This window comes from Myotis myotis, unplaced genomic scaffold (genome assembly GCF_014108235.1).
Source record: "Myotis myotis isolate mMyoMyo1 unplaced genomic scaffold, mMyoMyo1.p scaffold_m19_p_2, whole genome shotgun sequence".
In the NCBI taxonomy this organism is placed as follows: Eukaryota; Metazoa; Chordata; class Mammalia; order Chiroptera; family Vespertilionidae; genus Myotis; species Myotis myotis.
This window is the reverse complement of record NW_023416324.1, coordinates 88942950-88962217: the sequence shown is the minus strand read 5'-3', so window position 1 is coordinate 88962217 and position 19268 is coordinate 88942950. Positions and strand designations below refer to the sequence as shown.

The 19268-nt window shown below is 41.2% G+C and overlaps 2 protein-coding genes across 7 annotated transcripts in view; one reads left to right on the top strand and one right to left on the bottom strand.

Moving 5' to 3' along the window:
* CAGE1 (cancer antigen 1) overlaps positions 1-13422 on the bottom strand; it is an 84700-nt gene extending 71278 nt beyond the window's left edge. For both annotated transcript variants that reach the window (XR_004974053.1, XM_036349659.1), the window contains exons 1-5: positions 11939-13422; positions 11289-11506; positions 9656-9743; positions 5896-6419; positions 1836-2894 (exon numbers count right to left, since the gene is read on the bottom strand). Coding sequence is in view for 1 of the 2 variants with exons in the window: in XM_036349659.1 (XP_036205552.1) it covers positions 1836-2894; positions 5896-6419; positions 9656-9743; positions 11289-11426 (1809 nt within the window). In the remaining variant the exon portion in view is untranslated. The remainder of the gene's footprint in view (positions 1-1835; positions 2895-5895; positions 6420-9655; positions 9744-11288; positions 11507-11938) is intronic.
* A 231-nt stretch (positions 13423-13653) lies between these two features.
* The window catches only part of RIOK1 (RIO kinase 1), a 38555-nt gene continuing 32940 nt past the window's right edge, over positions 13654-19268 (top strand). Inside the window, exons 1-2 of one of the 5 annotated variants that reach the window (XM_036349661.1) lie at positions 13816-14049; positions 14386-14512. Coding sequence is in view for 1 of the 5 variants with exons in the window: in XM_036349660.1 (XP_036205553.1) it covers positions 13979-14049 (71 nt within the window). In the remaining 4 variants the exon portion in view is untranslated. Of the gene's footprint in view, positions 13785-13815; positions 14050-14070; positions 14219-14385; positions 14513-19268 lie in introns of those variants that run through there. The other 4 variants (XM_036349662.1, XM_036349664.1, XM_036349660.1 and 1 more) reach the window with 4 other exon arrangements.

Genomic DNA, 19268 nt, shown 5'->3' with positions numbered 1-19268 from the left:
ATTACCACATTTTCCAAAACAAAAATTAGTGAAAAGATTGGGTCTGGCCCTACCCGGTTTGGCTCAGTGGATAGAGCATCCGCCTGTGGACTGAAGGGTCCTAGGTTTGATTCAGGTCAAAGGCATGTACCTTGGTTGCAGGCATATCCCCAGTAGGGGTTGTGCAGGAGGCAGCTGATTGATGGTTCTCTCTCATCGATGTTTCTAACGCTCTATCTCTCTCCCTTCCTCTCTGTAAAAAATCAATAAAAATATATTTAAAAAACGATTGGGTCTGTTGCATTTTTTTTGAATACTTTTAATGCTGGCTTAATAGAAGGCAGCTGAATTCTTATATTTGCTTCACACATTGTGTCAGCCATGGAAACAATTACACGTCATTTAGTTTCTGGAAATCTCCACGGTATACTTGTGAAGGAATGAGAGTGAACAAGGCAATAACATCTTTGATATATTACTATGAAAATATTTTTGACCTCACAGATACACCCAGACCACACTTTGAGAAAATGGACATAGAGTTAATAAAAAGCAAAACTAAAAGGAGAGTAAGAATGATCTGGGGATATTAAAGAAATTGATCAGTCAAGATAAAACAAAAAAGTTTACTGTTTTTAAAAAGAAAGCTCAAGGGAAAAAAATATGCTGTGATACACTTCTGTACAGTTACACTAATTCATTCAGAGTTTACCAATTTAAAATTTGTCATGATTTGATTAGCAGCTAAACTTAAGGTCATCTTTGCTTAGGTTAGTGGTTCTCAAAGTGTGATCCCTGGACCAGCAGCATCAGTAAGACCTAAGATCTCATTATAAATGCACACTCCCAGGCCCCACCACACACCCACTGAATTAGAAACTCTGGAGTGGGCCCCAACAATCTGCATTTTCACAGCCGATGTTGATGAATGCTAAAGTTTAAGAACCACTGGCTTAGATGATTCTTACTTCTTTCTGAAGAAAAGATCATAGAGAAAATTTTTTAAACAGAGAAAATGTCTTCCTAAGAATCATTTAAAATATAGATTTACTTACAAACACTATGTAATGTCCACTCAGGACATCTTCAAGGCAACATATCAGCTCAGTTTAAGTTATTATAACAAAAATAAAAATATACATTTTTCTCGTTCAGATTAGCCTTCTTTCCAAGTAGTCAGAGTTAATAAGATTGTATTATAAATATTTTAAGGTAGCCCTACAAAGCTGAAATAGTTGCTCTGTCTTATGAAATTATCACTTCCAGGACATGCTTCCAGGTTCCTGACTGTCAAAAAAGCCAGTTGAATAGTAAAGAATACCAAATTACAGCCCCTCCAAAAATATTGATGTGAGGCTCCTATGCTGTTTTTAACTGATGCTAACTGAACTTATTGTGGTGATCATTTTGCAATGTATACAAATATTGAATCATTATGTTGTACACCTGAACTAATGTTATGTATCAATTATATCTACTAAAATGTTTGTAATTCTACAAAATTAATGTGATAAAATATAGGTTTGTTTTACCATGTAAACTAAATATGCAATTATACTATTTACTTTTATTGTTGAATAGGCAGACATGGTATGAAAAGATTGGTCAGAGGTAGCCACAAAAATTCCCACATTCATTTTCATATTTACCAAAATAATAACAAGAGGCCAGAAATGGCTGCTCTTTAATGCAAGTACCCAAGAACCAAAGAAACTTTTCCAAATCTGGTGCATTTTCCATTCTCTCTTTTTTGGTAATTCTGCAAAAAAATTTTTGTGTCATGCCTTAATATACATCACCAGACTATTACAAACTCCTGAAATTCTGCCTTAGATATTTTGAATTTGTGACAATACCTTTGTGATATCTGACTTCATTACTGCCTCCAAGTGCTCCTTCAACTGAGCTATCTCAAATTTAGGGAAACAATTTTGCTCCTCACTCCTGGCAACCTGCTGCTGAAGTTTTGCATTTTCATTTTTTACTTCGTTGATTTGCTGCTCAAGTTTTGTATTCTTAGCCCTTTCACTTTCAGATATGAATTGCACATTTTTAAGTTGAGCTACCAGTTTCTCAAGTCTACATTTCAGTTCCTGTCTTTCTTCCAAGTTTTCCTTTTCACGTTTCTGAAATTCTTCCTGTAAAGACAGGAACTCTTGTTCTTGGGTCTCTTTTTCCCTTTTCAATAAGTCCAAAGCAGAAGTGGTGGCATTTTCCAACTCTCCTCTGAGTTGTTGCAGCCTCTCCACCTCTTCTTCTTTCTTGCTTAAGGCTTTGTTCACCTCTGTGTACCGACTAACAATTTTGTTTTTTTCTTGCATTTCAGTTATATACTTTTCCTTTAGACAAACATAATTTTCCTTGGTCCTCTTAAGCTCTACTTGTAAGGTTTCCTTTTCTTTCCTAGATTCCTGAAGATGTCTTTGGGTGTTAGTTAAAATGTCATGCAAATTCTGCAAAGTCTTGTCTGTTTCATTCTTCTCTAGCATTACTCTGTATTTGTCTTCAATTAATGCTTCGATATTCTCCTTTAGCTTATTTATGATGCCAACGCACACTTGCTGCTTGTTAGTCTTCACCTGCAGTTCTTCAACCTTCTTCTCTAAATACATGTTAGTACACTGCAAATTTTGGATCAGAGTTTGCTGCTTTTTGTTAGTATGTTTTAATTTCTGTAAAACTTCATTTAAAGCCATATCCTCTTCCAGAGGTTGTAAGCACTCCAAGTCTTGCTCTGTGTCATGTGTTCTGCAGTCCTCCCAAGATGCTCCACAACTCCAAGAAATGCCAGCAGGAGAACGAGTTGACATAATCCCTGGACTTTCCATGTTCTCCACTGTGACTTCCTTTTGGTGACTGACTGACATATCAGGAGTGTCCCCAGAAATCTGTATCCCCTTTGAAGAAACTGCAACCTGTAAATTATAGGAAATAAGTGTGAAAGCTTAGGATTACCTTGAACTTTGAAGTCAGAGCTGACCTTGAATTGTAGATCCCTAGTTTGGTTTCCTCAGCTATAAAATAACAACTACAATATCTACGTCCACTAATAATACCTACTTAACAAAAATACTTAAGTATTAATTGTTAAGTGTATGTATAGCACCTAACAGCACAGCAGAGCACAAACAATAGGTATATGATAAAAATATGTATCACATTTACTTTTATAAAAGAAAAATTAAACTTTGATACTCTCACCATTTTCTCTGATACAAACTTTTCTGGACACATATAACATACTTTCCTTGACTTCACATGAATTAAAACAAATTTATCAATTACCCTATAGTTTGTGAGGCCTCTTTTAAATACTTTTAAAATTCCTCATTAAACATTGCCTCATTGTGCTATATAACTCTTGTGAACACGAGAATGCCAGGTGAACATCTTGTGATTTATTTCTGCCCACAATACAGGTGTTTTCCTTGTCGGGGGGGGGGGGTGTTAAAAAAGGACAGTAAGTTGTAGTAAAATAACACTGAAATGAATATGACATAAATACCCAGTAAAAGATATCTGCAGGAGTGGGATGTATAACTTTCTAGAATTTAGATTTTGGTCCTCTGTATTTTTATTTTATTTTATTTTTAGGGAGAGAGGAAGGGGGGAGAGAGAGAGAGAGGGACATCCATGTGAGTGAGACATTGATCAACTGCTTCCTGCAATGCCCCCTACCAGGGATCAAGCCTGCAGATTTTGGTGCACGGGATGACACCCAACCAACTGAGCCACACTGGCCAGGTGGACCTCTGTACTTTAATATTTCTTCATTGTTCTGGGATAAAGATAACTATCCTTTATGAAGTCTACAAGGTTCTAATATCTGATCTTGATATCTGACCCATGCTACCTCTCCATTCTCATCTACTATATCCCTCTTACTCCCTCCAACCCAACAATCCTGGGCTTCCTTCAGGACCTAACAGGAACAATGCTCCCTGTAGCCACAGTTTTTTTGCACATTAATTCTGCATGAAATGCTCTCCCTCACCTGATCACCTAATTAATTCCTACTCATCTTTCAGAGCTCAGCTCAATTCCCACTACATCAGAGAGTATCTTAAAAGCAGCAAGAGAAAGAAAGTCAGTTACCTACAAGGGAATACCCATACGACTGTCAGCTGATTTCTCAACAGAAACTTTGCAAGCCAGAAGGGAGTGGCAAGAAATATTCAAAGTGATGAATACCAAGAACCTACAACCAAGATTACTTTATCCAGCAAAGCTATCATTCAGAATTGAAGGTCAGATAAAGTGCTTCACAGATAAGGAAAAGCTAAAGGAGTTCATCACCACCAAACCAGTATTATATGAAATGCTGAAAGGTATCCTTTAAGAAGAGGAAGAAGAAAAAGGTAAAGATATGAATTATGAACAACAAATACGCATCTATCAACAGTGAATCTAAAAATCAAGTGAATAAATAATCTGATGAACAGAATGAACTGGTGATTATAATAGAATCAGGGACATAGAAAGGGAGTGGACTGACTATTCTTGGGGGGGGGGGAAGGGGTGAGGGGGATGCGGGAAGAGACTGGACAAAAATCGTGCACCTATGGATAAGGACAGTGGGTGGGGAGTGAGGGCGGAGGGTGGGGTGGGAACTGGAAGGAGGGGAGTTATGGGGGGAAAAAAGAGGAACAAATGTAATAATCTGAACAATAAAGATTTAATTAAAGAAAAGAAAAAAAAGAAGGAAAAAAAAGAAAAATTTTAAGCTTTCCTTGTCAAATAATTTATTTCTTGCTCTTTGCAACTTTTTTCTTAAACTAAGTTGTAGCTAATTTAATTCACCAAATATGAAAGCTTATTATGGTCAAGGCACTATATAGATGCTAAGATGCATAAAAGAAGTAGAACAGAACCTTGATCCTCAAAGAAACTATCATTTGGTAGAGCTAAGTTCCAAGTAAGGACTTAATTTTATTAGAAAAATTTGCTTCGACTTGTTCAAGATCTAGGAAGGCATTTTCCCCAGAGAAGTAATGTCCTTTATGCTGATTACCACTTGGAAAAGTCTCAGATAATATACCTTTTTTTTTTTTAATTGATTTCAGAGAAGAAGGGAGATGGAGAGAGAGATAGAAACATCAATGATGAGAGATAGTCATTGATTGGCTGCCTCCTGCATGCCCCACACTGGGGATCGAGCCCGCAACCCAGGCATGTGCCCTGACCGGGAATCGAACCAGGGGGTGGTGTGGAACGAAGGAAGGCCCCAGCCAGCAGCTAGCTGCTGCTAAGGACCCTACCTGTGCAAAAATTTCGTGCACTGGGCTTCTAGCAATTTATAATTGAAGATAAAGAGTTTCACAGACAAGAAAAAGCTAAAGGAGTTCATTACCATCAAACCAGTATTATATGAAATAGAGTCTTATTTAAGAACAAGAAAAGGCCCTAACTGGTTTGGCTCAGTGGACAGAGCATCGGCCTGCAGACTCAAGGGTCCCAGGTTCGATTCCAGTCAAGGGCATGTACCTTGGTTGCGGGCATATCTCCAGTGGGGGGCATGCAGGAGGCTGCTGATCAATGTTTCTCTCTCATCGATGTTTCTAACTCTCTATATCTCTCCCCTCCTCTCTGTGGAAAAATCAATAAAATATATTAAAAAAAGAAGAAGAAGAAGAAAAGAAGAAAAAATATGAACAATAAAATGGCAATAAAAAATAGTCATGGGGGTGTAAAGTACAACATAGGGAATATAGTCAATAATATCCTAATAACTAGGAGTGGTGCTGGATAGGTGTGGGATGAATTGGGATAATCATATATTAAGTTATATAATGTCTGGTCACTGGGGTGTAGAGAAAGGAAGGAAGGAAGGAAGGAAGGGAGAAAGGAAGGAAGGAAGGAAGAAGTGAAGGAAGGAAGGAAATAAGAAAGAGGAAGGAAGGAGAAAAATAATCTTACCTCCTTTGTTTCATAATCAGCTCTCGGATCATACAGGTTAAAGCTATTCTCTTGATAAAATGGTTTTTCAACACTGTTGTATAAATATTCCTTACACAAGAAGTTTTCAGGTTGCCCAGAGCTGAGGGTAGATTCTTTGGCAGTATTTTCAGTTAGTGGCATTTCCATGAATTTCAGTGTCTCTCTACTGCAGTGGATTTCAGATGGGCTTCTAGGAGGTTGCCACTCACATTCATGAGAAAGTTGGTCTTCATTTGTGGAAGTACTAGTTTCCACTGGATTTTCTTCTTTAAATGAATCCTCCTTAATATTGCTGTCTTTTTCATAATTATATACATGACTTTGCAATTCTGGCTTCTCTGTGTAAGGTAAGTTGCCTATCAGATTTTGAAATGTTAGCATTTTATCATTAAATGCTTTCGTCTGATGATATTTGAAAATGGGTTCACATTGTCTGAAGGAAGAAATGCTGGTGTCAATTGGCCGAGTTAGCATATCCTGTGAATAATTTCCACTGTTGACATCTCATTAGAAAGAGGTAAAAGAAAATAATTAGCTGACCATAAATTTATGTGTTAACAGTTATATTAACATTTATGAAATAAACTTTTCAAGTCTTTTAAGAAATATATTATAGAAAAAATATATCTTCAACTTTACTAGATATTGCGCATTTATTCTCTAAAATGTTACTTATACGTCTACCAGAACATAGAAATTCCTTCTCTATATCTCTCTAACATGTCATACTGATACATATGAAATGGCATTTTGTGGGCTTTTTAATGCACATATTTTTAGGTATTAAAGGTCTTGCAGGTTTCTTTTTCTGTGATCTAAATCGTTTCTTCAAAATTCACATGTTGAAGGCTTAATCCCAGTATCTTTATGTCATATTAGTTAGAGATAGGGCCTTTAAGGAGGTAATTAATGATAGGTCATAAGGGTGGGGCTCTACTACAATATAACTGGTGTCCTCATAAAAAGAGGAGATACCAGGGAGGCACAGAAGTAAAGGCCATGTGAGGACAAGAAGATGGCCAACTGAGAGGCCTCAGGAGAAACCTACTCTGCAGGACCTTGATCTTGGACTTCCAGCCTCTAGAACAGCGGTTCTCAACCTGTGGGTCGCGACCCCTTTGGCGGTCGAACAACCCTTTCACAGGGGTTGCCTAAGACCATCCTGCATATCACATATTTACATTATGATTCATAACAGTAGCAACATTAGTTATGAAGTAGCAACGAAAATGATTTTATGGTTGGGTCACAACATGAGGAACTGTATTTAAAGGGCCAGAAGGTTGAGAACCACTGCTCTAGAACTGTGAGAATATAAATTTGGGAACCAAGATGGCGGCATAGGTTAACGCCGGAGTTTGCTGCTTTGAACAACTACTTCAAAAGTGAAACCAAAAAAACGGAAGGGACAGCACCCAGAACCACAGGAACGCCGGCTGAGTGGAAGTCCTACAACTAGGAGGAAAGAGAAACGCATACGGACACTCAGAGGAGGCGCAGTGCTGAAGTCAAATTCTGAGGTGCGGAGTGCGCGGAGCGGGCTGGCGGCGGAGGGCGCGGTTGGCGTTTTCAATCGGGAGGGAGTCGCAGACTCTGAGCTCCAGATCCGGGCGAGTCTTTAGGGACCCAGACTCAAACGGGAGAAGCGGGACTGTCTGGCTTCGGTCAGAGCGAGTGCAGCTTTCTCTCTGAGCTTTGCAGCGGGTGCTGGGACTCAGAGAGGCAGAGCCTCTGGGAACAGGACTGAGAGCCGCCATAACTGCTCTCTCCGGCCCACCCTGTTGATCCTGTGCGACCCGCCCCGCCCAAGCCCTGCACACAGGCATTTGCCAGATAGCCTCAGGCAAAGGCTAGATTAGCACCTCCCTAGAGGACAGAAGTTCTCTCACTGCTGACACAGCTGATTCTCATAGCCACTTGGCCTGGAGGTCAAACCCTCCCTGGAATTAGCTACAACAATCAAGATTTAACTATAAGACTTCGAACAAAGACCACTAGGGGGTGCACCAAGGAAGCATAACAAAATGCGGAGACAAAGAAACAGGACAAAATTGTCAATGGAAGATATAGAGTTCAGAACCACACTTTTAAGGTCTCTCAAGAACTGTTTAGAAGCCGCCGATAAACTTAATGAGATCTACAAGAAAACTAATGAGACCCTCGATCTTATATTGGGGAACCAACTAGAAATTAAGCATACACGGACTGAAATAACGAATATTATACAGACTCCCGACAGCAGACCAGAGGAGCGCAAGAATCAAGTCAATGATTTGAAATGCGAGGAAGCAAAAAACACCCAACCGGAAAAGCAAAATGAAAAAAGAATCCAAAAATGCGAGGATAGTGTAAGGAGCCTCTGGGACAGCTTCAAGAGTACCAACATCAGAATTATAGGGGTGCCAGAAGATGAGAGAGAGCAAGATATTGAAAACCTATTTGAAGAAATAATGACAGAAAACTTCCCCCACCTGGTGAAAGAAATGGACTTACAGGTCCAAGAAGCGTGGAGAACCCCAAACAAAAGGAATCCAAAGAGGACCACACCAAGACACATCATAATTAAAATGCCAAGAGCAAAAGATAAAGAGAGAATCTTAAAAACAGCAAGAGAAAGAAACTCAGTTACCTACAAGGGAATACCCATACGACTGTCAGCTGATTTCTCAACAGAAACTTTGCAGGCCAGAAGGGAGTGGCAAGAAATATTCAAAGTGATGAATACCAAGAACCTACAACCAAGATTACTTTATCCAGCAAAGCTATCATTCAGAATTGAAGGTCAGATAAAGAGCTTCACAGATAAGGAAAAGCTAAAGGAGTTCACCACCACCAAACCAGGATTATATGAAATGCTGAAAGGTATCCTTTAAGAAGAGGAAGAGGAAGAAAAAGGTAAAGATACAAATTATGAACAACAAATATGCGTCTATCAACAAGTGAATCTAAGAATCAAGTGAATAAATAATCTGATGAACAGAATGAACTGTTGATTATAATAGAATCAGGGACATAGAAAGGGAATGGACTGACTATTCCTGGGGGGGAAAGGGGTGTGGGAGATTCGGGAAGAGACTGGACAAAAATCGTGCACCTATGGATGAGGACAGTGGGTGGGGAGTGAGGGCGGAGGGTGGGGCGGGAACTGGGAGGAGGGAAGTTATGGGGGGAAAAAAAGAGGAACAAATGTAATAATCTGAACAATAAAGATTTAATTAAAAAAATAAAAAAAAAAAAAAAAAAAAAAAAAAAAAAAGAATATAAATTTGAATTGCTGAAGCCACCCAGTCTGTGGTATTTCGTTATGGCAGCTCTACATATACATTGCCTGTTTTATTTGTTATTGTTTTTTAAATTGAGTTATATGTGTCTTTTTCTTATTGGAGTTCTTTATTGTAAATACTAATCCTCTGTCAATTGTATACATCACAGGTACCTTAGTCTGTGGCTTGCTTTTTTGCTTTGTTGATTATAATTTAGACACACAAATTTTAAAAAATTTAATATAGTCAAATGTATTATGGTTTGTATTTCTTGTGTTACTCTCTGAGCCTCATCTTTAAAATGAAGATAAAAACAGCCCTTATTTACAAAGAAGTAAAAGTCCTATTCCATTGTTTATAAATGTGATAATGTATATAAAATGCTTAGCACAGTACTTAGCTCTTATCATCATCATCACAGGACACACAAAAAATCTTAGTTTCTGTTTGTATATTGCCAACAAAGAGATACTCACCACCTAACACATCATCTAGTGTGCTATAAATTTCTTCAGAAAGTGTGATTTTAGACTCATTTTCCTTTTTTACATTCTTTATTTCATTCTGTATTAATAATAAAAAGGCATTATGAATACTTCAAATACCATTGGCCTCTCCTAAAGGTATATGTACATTGCTATGTAATTTTTGTTAGTATATCAAGTATGTGGATCTAAATGATGTTCTAAAAAAGTTCTTCTCTCTTATAAAGTTAGCTGGTTACAAATCTCTATTCAATATGCTTTTTATAGCATCGTTCCACTTATTGAATGTACCTGAAGTACAATAAAAACTGAATTATGTAACTATCTGTTTTTTTTTTTTTACTTGTTGCTAATTCAGATCATTCCTTCTAATTAGACTTTTAAAGTATCAGGAATAATATACTTGAAAAATAAAATAGCAATATTCACACGTATTGATGTTATAGTCATACAAACTTCTTGGTACTCCATTACTCATTGAATTTCAAAGATCACTTCTAATTCTTTTTTATAAAATATATTTTATTGATTTTTTACAGAGAGGAAGGGAGAGGGATAGAGAGTTAGAAACATCAATGAGAGAGAAACATCGATCCGTTGCCTCCTGCACACTCCCTACTGGGGATGTGCTCTATCCACTGAGCCAACCGGTTAGGGCTCTAACTCTTGTCTTACACAATATTACTGTTTTTAGCTAAACTAAGCCTTTGGTCTAAAAATTTTCTATAAAAAACAAGAGGGAGGACTTCCTTATATAATTAATTTAAAACATTCATTCTTTACAATTCACTGCACAGCAACTTATTCCAAATTAACACCATAATACTATGACCAAATTTTTTCCAAAATGAAAATAGACCAGATGTCAGGCTCCTTGTGTTCTTGTTCTGATTCTTACTGAGTTGTTGTGGCTATGTCTTCTGGTATACTCATGGGACTTCATGAAGAAACTAGAAAGGATCAGTTTTAACAGTTTGTAAAGTTCTACCTTTCTTTTTTTTTTTAAATAAATATTGCCTGTTTTTAATATATTTTATTGATTTTTTACAGAGAAGAAGGGAGAGGGATATAGAGTTAGAAACATCGATGAGAGAGATTGATCAGTTGCCTCCTGCACGCTCCCCAGTGGGGATGTGCCCGCAACCAAGATACATGCCCTTGACCAGAATCGAACCTGGGACCCTTCAGTCCACAGGCCGATGCTCTATCCACTGAGCCAAATCGGTTCGGCAAGTTCTACCTTTCTTGAAAACCAGTTCCACTATTCCTCTCTTCTATGCCTCCACTGGAGATTCCTTTATTGTTCTTTGTATATTTGTTGAGGCTATTTTTCCATTGATTTTTAGAAAGAGTGGAAGGGAAGGAGGAAGAGAAAAAGAAACATCAATGTGAGAGAGACAGTCTATTGGTTGCCTCCTGCATGAGCCGCCCGGGCTCGAGCCTGCAACCGTGGTAAATGCCTGGAATCGAACCCAGGATCCTTCTGTCCACAGGCTGATGCTCTACCCACTGAGCCAAGCCAGCTAAGGCTGTTCCTCATATTTTTTTTAAAAAATGTTCATATGGAACACAATGTGAATGTTAAATGCATCTGTATCTCCCAGACCTCATAAGTAATGCACACCTGAGACAAGTCTGAAGTCGTATTGCTGGTTTCCATACAGGAGGGAGAATTTGAGTGAGTTAAATCTTGAGAAAGACTGGTGAAATTCATGGCATCCACTTCTGACATGCTTTCTAATTTTTCATGAGAAACATCCATGTCAAAATATACAGGATCTGAAGGTGATCACCAATTTTTTTGATATTTCTTGTTCCTAACTGTTGAATGATGGAAGGCTTCTTTAAAAAAACACATAATTTTAAGGTCTTTTAGCATATGCAAACAAAAAACTTCCCCCCTCCCTTTGCACAGTAAGAAAGCAGTAAAGTTCACTGCCCTAAATTTTAAAATGTCATTTTCCAAGTTATTGAAAAAATAAAGAATTTTAGTGCGAGTATACCATACCATGGTAACTTTGTATGGTAGTAAATAATTTGGACAAAAGAAAATTACTGAAAAGACTTGCGACCCAGAAGGTGAAGGGATCTCTAAGTTATTTAATCAAAAGATATTCACAAAATATTATCAGAGACCTATTAGGTTCCACCAAACACTGACTGCATTTCTATTTAATAATTGCTATTTGAATATTTCTTTATCAAGTCAAATCCAACATTGTAAACCCATGTTCCCTCAGGCACTTGGGGTTTGAAAACTTGGCATCCTTCTACCTCATTGTCCAAGTCCTGTCCATTTATCCTTTAAAAATGATTTTCATAACCCATGCTTTCTTTCCATTCCTTAGATCGTTACTCTGGTCCATATTCTTCTAATTCCTCGGGTCTGTTAGGGGGTGGGGATGGAAAAGATGTCCAATCACAGTGACTTCAAATTCTTCTGCTTGACTTTCTAGGTCTTCCATAGCCTGAACCCACTTTACCTAGCCAATACTCCCCTGCTCTAGTAGGATCAAGTTCACTTCCCTGCAAATAGGTCATGCTCCTTACCACTTCAGTAGTTTGTCCTTGCAAGCGTTTCTCTCTCCTAACCTTTCCTATCTAACCATTCATCTATTTTTTAAATTCCTAAAATCTTTAGTCTAAATCTCTCATAATTAAATACCTATTCGTTTTACTGTTTTAGTCTTAACCATGGTTTCAAGCGTGTTAGTGTTTATATTCACAGATTACACATACTTCTAGAAGAGTCCATTTATGGTTCTACAATACTCCCTATAGCAAATGGACCAGTGTCGTCCAGGATAAATATTAACTTAACCCAGCATTCCAATTATTTATTTCTATTAACCTTCCCAATCTACAGTCACTACCATTTGCCTGGATTACTTTGTTGAATTATCAAATTAATAAATAATTTATTGAGGATTTATGTTTTTCAAACTTACGTCATCCTTTGGTTAAGGATAAAAAAGCCACCGAGCCTAGCAGGCTAGTCAGGATTGGTGAATGGTTCAACTTTATGCTCAGTTTTTCCCTATTTCCAAACACATAAGTATTGCCTAGGTTGTGGTGAAGGGAGTTTGAAAAATCGTTTAATTTCCAAATGCAAAAACTGCAAGGGCCTTCTCTCTTAAATTTGGGAACCTAGAACTTCCAATTACACGTTTACACTTTTGTTCATAGGGCACAATCTGCCGATTTATTTTGTTAGGCTTACTTTTACCATCTTGCATTCCGACCTTACCGGATGTACGTTAAACTTTTAAAGTATTTATTCAAATGTTTCCAGAGATATTCTAAAGCTGTTTTAAGACCGGCGTCAAAAGAGGTGTCACTGGATCTCGCGGGAAGAAAGTGAGGGGGTGGCCGCTGGGGCGTCCGCTCTCGGGTCCGGGCCCCGCCTCTCCGGCGCCCCGACCCCGCACCACCCGGCCCAGCCTCCTAGCGAGCGCCGCGGAGACCGAGGGGGCAGGATCCGCACGAAATAAATAGAGAGTAATGCAGGAAAAAAAATAAAAATAAAAAAGAGGTGTCAGTGGAGTTACTGGTCAAAACTCTAAGGTGTTATGACAAACCAGCTTTCTACAAGCACTTCTCACTTTCACCTCAAAACAACGCGCCAAACTCTTTGAATCGCAAAAGCGTGCTCACTTCCAGGGTCCATGCAGTTTCTTATACCCACAATAAGGATCTCGTGCTTCCACCCCCCCGCACCGGTTTTGCGGGAGGGAGAAGAACACTTTCCAACCTTTCCTACGGAATCCCCCTTCGGGAGGCAAGCGCGACGAACCGTTCCAGTGTGACGTCCGCTCGCCCCCGCCCGCGCCGGCCAATCCCGGCGGGGAACGGCGCACGCCGGGCTGCGGCCCCAGGGGGCCCGGCCTGGGGGCACTCCGAAGTCTGTTACCGGAGTTGGGAAGTCATGCGGATGTAACCCCCCGGGCCGAACCTGTGGCTTGGCTGGCGCGCCTTTCTACAGGAAGACACACAGAAACGAAAGCCTCCAGGTGGGACGGCGGGCCCAGCGAGGAAGGCGAACCGCTCGACACTTCCGTGTGACCTCCTTGCGCAGGCTCTCCGTGGGCCGCGGGACGGGACTTCCGGTAGAACATTTCCGGTAGGGGCGGGGCTTCCGTTCGAGCCGGGGGGCGGCGGTACCGGGTCTGTAAATCTTAAATCCTCGTAGCACGTGGCGCGCTTTTGGCATCGGGACTACAGCGCGGTTTGCGAGGCGGGCGACCTCGGAGAGGCCGTGAGGTCGGGCCGTCTGTGTGGCTCCTCCGGTGGCGCTGACGCCCCGCGCGTGCCGTCATGGACTACCGGCGGCTGCTGATGAGTCGAGTGGTTCCTGGGCAATTCGACGACGCGGACTCCTCCGACAGGTAGAAGGCGGTGCAGTACACCGACTTTGTTGGGGTTTTGCTCTCTCTGCCGCCGCCGGGCCTTGAGGGAGTTAACGCTGGTGTAGAGGGAGGCTGGTGGTGCATCGCGCTGGGGCTCTCTTCCCACACGGTCGCGTCTTTCTCCATCCCAGCCCTGACTTCGTCCCAGGTAATGGCAGAGTTCACGAAAGCCGCTTGTCAGGGGAGTCCAGGGTTCCCAGGTTGGTTGGCATTGCTGAGAGGCCGAGTTGGGCATAGCGATTGGGAAACAGGTTTTTGCGCCTTCCTGGTAACTTCATTCAACGTTTAAAAACGGTTCTTACTTTATGTTGACAGTAAGGTGAGCACCTGCTATGTGCCAGGTTCTGTCCTCAGCGCTGGAGGTAGTGATGAACAAGGCAAACTGAGTCCCTGTCACTGAATTTTACCGTCTGCTTGAGAGGTGGAGCAATTAAGTACAAAGGTATTACTTAAAAACCAGATAATTATATATACTATGCAAACAATTTAAGTCAGTTTGTAGAATAAGTTATGATTTGGTCAAGGAGGGGTTAAGTCCAGATCTGACCAACAAGAATGAGTTAACCTCAGGAAAAGGGGAGACAACAGCCATTCAGAAAGAGGGGACAGCAAGTGCTAAGTCCCCAGAGTGGGAACCCTCCTGGCTGTGAAAGGAAGATCTATCTAGCCAGAGGTTCTCAACCTGTGGATCGCGACCCCTTTGGCGGTCGAACGACCCTTTCACAGGGGTTGCCTAAGACCATCCTGCATATCAGATATTTATATTACGATTCATAACAGTAGCAACATTACAGTTATGAAGTAGCAACGAAAATAATTTTATGGTTTGGTCACAACAATGAGGAACTGAATTTAAAGGGCCAGAGGTTGAGAACCACTGATAGGCCATTGTGCTTAGAGCACAGCAGAGGTAGTTGAACAGATTGGTAGGTAATGATATAGAAGTGAAAAGGGGCCAGATGATGGAGAGCAAGCATGTCAAACTCAAAGGCTAACATGGGCCAAATAAACAAGGTTTAAGTTTATGTGAGCCACAAAAAAACAAAAGCTTCAATTTTCATAGAAACGTAGGTTTATTTCGATAGAGACATGCTGAATACAAAGGGCTGAGATAAATGAGTAATCCTATTTAATAAAAGCCTAATATGCTAAGTGTTTGGTTGTCCAGGTGTCTGTTCAACCAAAGCAAAATATGCTAATGATATGCTAAGGCTGCTCAACCACTCGCTATGACATACACTGACCACCAGGGGGCAGACACTCAACGCAGGAGCTGCCCACTGATGGTCAGTGCGCTCCCACATGAGGAGCGCCGCTCAGCCAGAAGCCAGGCTCACGGCTGGCGAGTGGGAACCTCTCCCACCTCCTCCACGGGTCGGACGTCCCCCAAGGGCTCCCGGACTGCAAGTGCATGAATTTTGTGCATCGGGCCTCTAGTTAACATAAAATAATACATTTTAATAAAAATTAACATTTTTTCTTGAACATTAACTTACCAGACACTGAATAACTGCACAAATTAATAAGCATAATACAAATAAACCTATTTTTATTTTTCTCCAAAAGTGAAATATTTCCTGTTGTGCACACCAAATAATGACGGAACTTTTTGCCGTGGCAATCGGCTACTAAAATATTTGCTGTTAGTATTAGTGGAGAGAAATGGTGCTCCTGCACGTAAGGCGCGTAAGGGAAATGAATGCAACAAGATTATAGTAATCAGTCATTAGTGCACATTGTACAGACAGTCCTTGGGTTACCTTGGACTCAATGTATGTCGTTTTGTGGTTACCTCGCCATTTCCCATTTATTTATAAAAAAAAAAAAAGTTCCATCATTTTGACGTATGTACATATGTGCTTTATGTTTTTTATTTGTTTACCACAAGTAAAGGTCAGGAATTGTTATCTTTCTTTTAAATTTTTTTTTTACTGTTTCACTGCATTACTGCTGTGTATGTGCTCCATGTGAGTGACATAGGTGCTTATGTAGGTGGGTTCCGACTTACAGTAAAAATTGCATGACGTAGTGCTGTAGGAACAGATCTCCGACGTAACCCGAGGACCTACTGTAGTTCATTATTAATAATTATGTATAACAGGAAATTGTAAAAAGTAAGTTACGAAATTTTAATTAACACGTTTCTTACTATTATATTGGCTGGGCTGCAAAAAAGTTCGTTGTGGGCCACATGCAGCCCACGGGCCACGAGTTTGACATGCTTGATGTAGAGCCTTACAAGTGATGGTAAGGAGTTGAGATATTCTAGGGCTTAGAAAGCCATAGAGGGGTGCTAGCAGGGGAATGATGTAATCTGATTTATGACTTAAAGGAATCACTTCGCTATGGAGAAGATGATTTTGGAATGCAGAGTGGAAGCAGTACAAAAGTAATAAAAATAATTTAGTTCAGTGATGATGGACATTTAGAGATAAGGTCATAGAGATATTTTACAGATAGAAATGACAATTTGGTGGTAGATTGAAGGTGGGATATGAAGCAAAAGTTATTAAGGATAACTTTCACATAAAGCAAGGTGAAACTGTTTTATAATTTCAAGAAAATGGTTTTTACTTTATGTTTACAGTAAGGCTTCATTGCATGCAAATTTTCTTAACTATAGATTTTTTTCAGTAAGTATATGTTGATCACTTTCTATGTGTCAGATATAGTGTTAGTTGGTAGGGATACATTGGTGTAAACTACTCTGACACCAACATTGCACTCTAGTAGGGAAAACATTAAAAAATTAGACAAATTGGCTGGTCCAGCCTGGCTCAGTGGTTGAGCAGTGACCTATGAACCAGGAAGTCACGGTTGGATTCCAGGTCGGAGCACATGCCTGGGTTGTGGGCTCGATCCCCAATAGGAGGCAGCTGATCAATGATTCTCCTCATTGATATTTCTATCTCTCTCCCTTCCTCTCTGAAATCAATAAATATGTATTTTAAAAAATTAGACAAAAGATTTGGATTAGAATTGGGTAAGTGGTACAAAGGAGAAACGGGTGAATAATATGGAAGATTTCCCTAGGCAAGTGATAGTAAACTAATGCTGTAAGGATAAGTAGGATTTAGCCAGAGAATTGAGAAAGACATTCCAGACTTATGTTTACACATAAGAATATAAAAGGCCCAAGGGAAAAAGTTAAGGGGAAATATCTATCACTGGATATTGTAAAGGTAAACCAATGGATTCTGTCCACCACTTTTCCCTTTCCCCACCCCCAGTGACTTTGGCAATTTCTGGAGACATTTTTGTTTGTCACAACTGGGGATGGTGCTGAACTAGTGGCATCTGGTAGGTAGAGGCTGGAGATACTGCCAACAGTTCTATGAGGCACAAAACAACTTCCCACAACAAAGAATTGTCCAGCCAAGGTTGAGAAGCCCCAGTACTATTGAAGGTATAACTTTAACATGCCACTTTAGGTTATTAGCAAATGAAGGGTCAACTTATGGATTATGTTTATGAAATCCTAGTAAATAGTAGGTGTTTAATGACTATTTGTTTCATAAAGATTTGGAGCCCTGTAAACCATCCTATCTAATAATAGACAAACATGGTAATTAACCATGCCACCACTATGCTTCCCAATGGCTAATCAGCAGGATATGCAAATTAACTGCCAACCAAGATGGTGACCGGCAGCCAAGCAGCTGAAGCGAACAGGAGGCTTGCTTGCTCCAGTGATGGAGGAAGCCAAGTTCCCCACCTGCTGCGGCCCAGCTCTGAGCTCCGGATGCAACAATGTTGCAATTATAGAAGCTAAACAAACCCCAGAAACCTACTTTCAGCCAACCGGCCTCGGAGCTGGAGCCACAACAAAGTTTCAATTACAGAAGTTAAATAAATCCCAGAATCAAAAAAAAAAAAAAAAAGGAGAGACTTGGGGCTTCAGTTGCAGGCTTGGCCCGCCTGAAAACAGCCCTTAGCCCCTCACCCAGGCTGGCCAGGCACCCTAGTGGGGACCCCCACCCTGAAGGGGGTGTGGGCAGCCTGAAAACAGCCCTCAGCCCCTCTCACCCAGGCTGGCCAGGCACTCAAGAGGGACCCCCACCCTGATCCGGGACACCATTCAGGGCAAACCAGCTGGCCCCCACCCATGCACCAGGCCTCTATCCTATATAATAAAAGGGTAATATGCAAACTGATCCTAACAGCAGAAAGACTGGGAATGACTGGTCACTGTGACACACTGACCACCAGGGGGCAGACACTCAATGAAGGAGCTGCCCTCTGGTGGTCAGTGCACTCCCACATGGAGGAGCTCTGCTCAGTCACAAGCCAGGCTGATGGCTGCCAGTACAACAGTGGTGGTAGAAGCCTCTCCTGCCTCCTCAGCAGTGCTAAGGATGTCTGACTGCAGCTTAGGTATGCTCCCTGCTGGCAAGTGGACATCCCCCGATGACTGCCGGGCTGCCAGAGGGATGTCTGATTGCCAGCTTAGGCCCAATCCCCTGGGGAGCAGGGCTCAGCCAGCAGATGGTCATCCCCCGAGGGGTCCCAGACTGTGAGAGGGCACAGGCCGGGCTAAGGGACGCCCCCCACCCCGAGTGCACAAATATTTGTGCACCGGGCCTCTAGTCTACACTAATAAAAGACAAACATGCAAATTGACCGTATCTTTGCTACATATTAAGCCACGCCCACCAGCCAATCAAAGTGACTATATACAAATTAACCCAACCAAGATGGCGGCCGGCAGCCACGGAGCTGAAGCAAGCAGGTGGCTTGGTTGTTCCACTGAAGGAGGAAGCCAAGCTTCCCGGACAGCTCTGAGCTCCACTCAAAGCAACAAAGTTTCAATTATAGAAGATAAACCCCAGATACGTGCTTTCAGCCGGCTGTGGCCACAGAGCTGGAGTGAGCAGGAGCCGGCTCTTAGCTCCACTGAAGACAACAAAGTTTCAATTATAGAAGGTAAATAAATCCCAGAATAATAAAAAAATAAAATAAAAGGAGAGGCTGGGAGCTTCCCTTGCTGGGGAGCTTGGCCAGCCCGAAAACGTCCCTCAGTCCCTCACCCAGACTGGCCAGGCACCCCAGTGGGGACCCCCCACCCTAAAGGGAGTGTGGCCAGCCTGAAAACAGCCATCAGCCCCTCACCCAGGCTGGCCAAACCTCCATGGGGTGAGGGTCCCCACTGGGTGGAGGGGCTTGACCAGCCTGCAAACAGCCATCAGCCCCTCACCCAG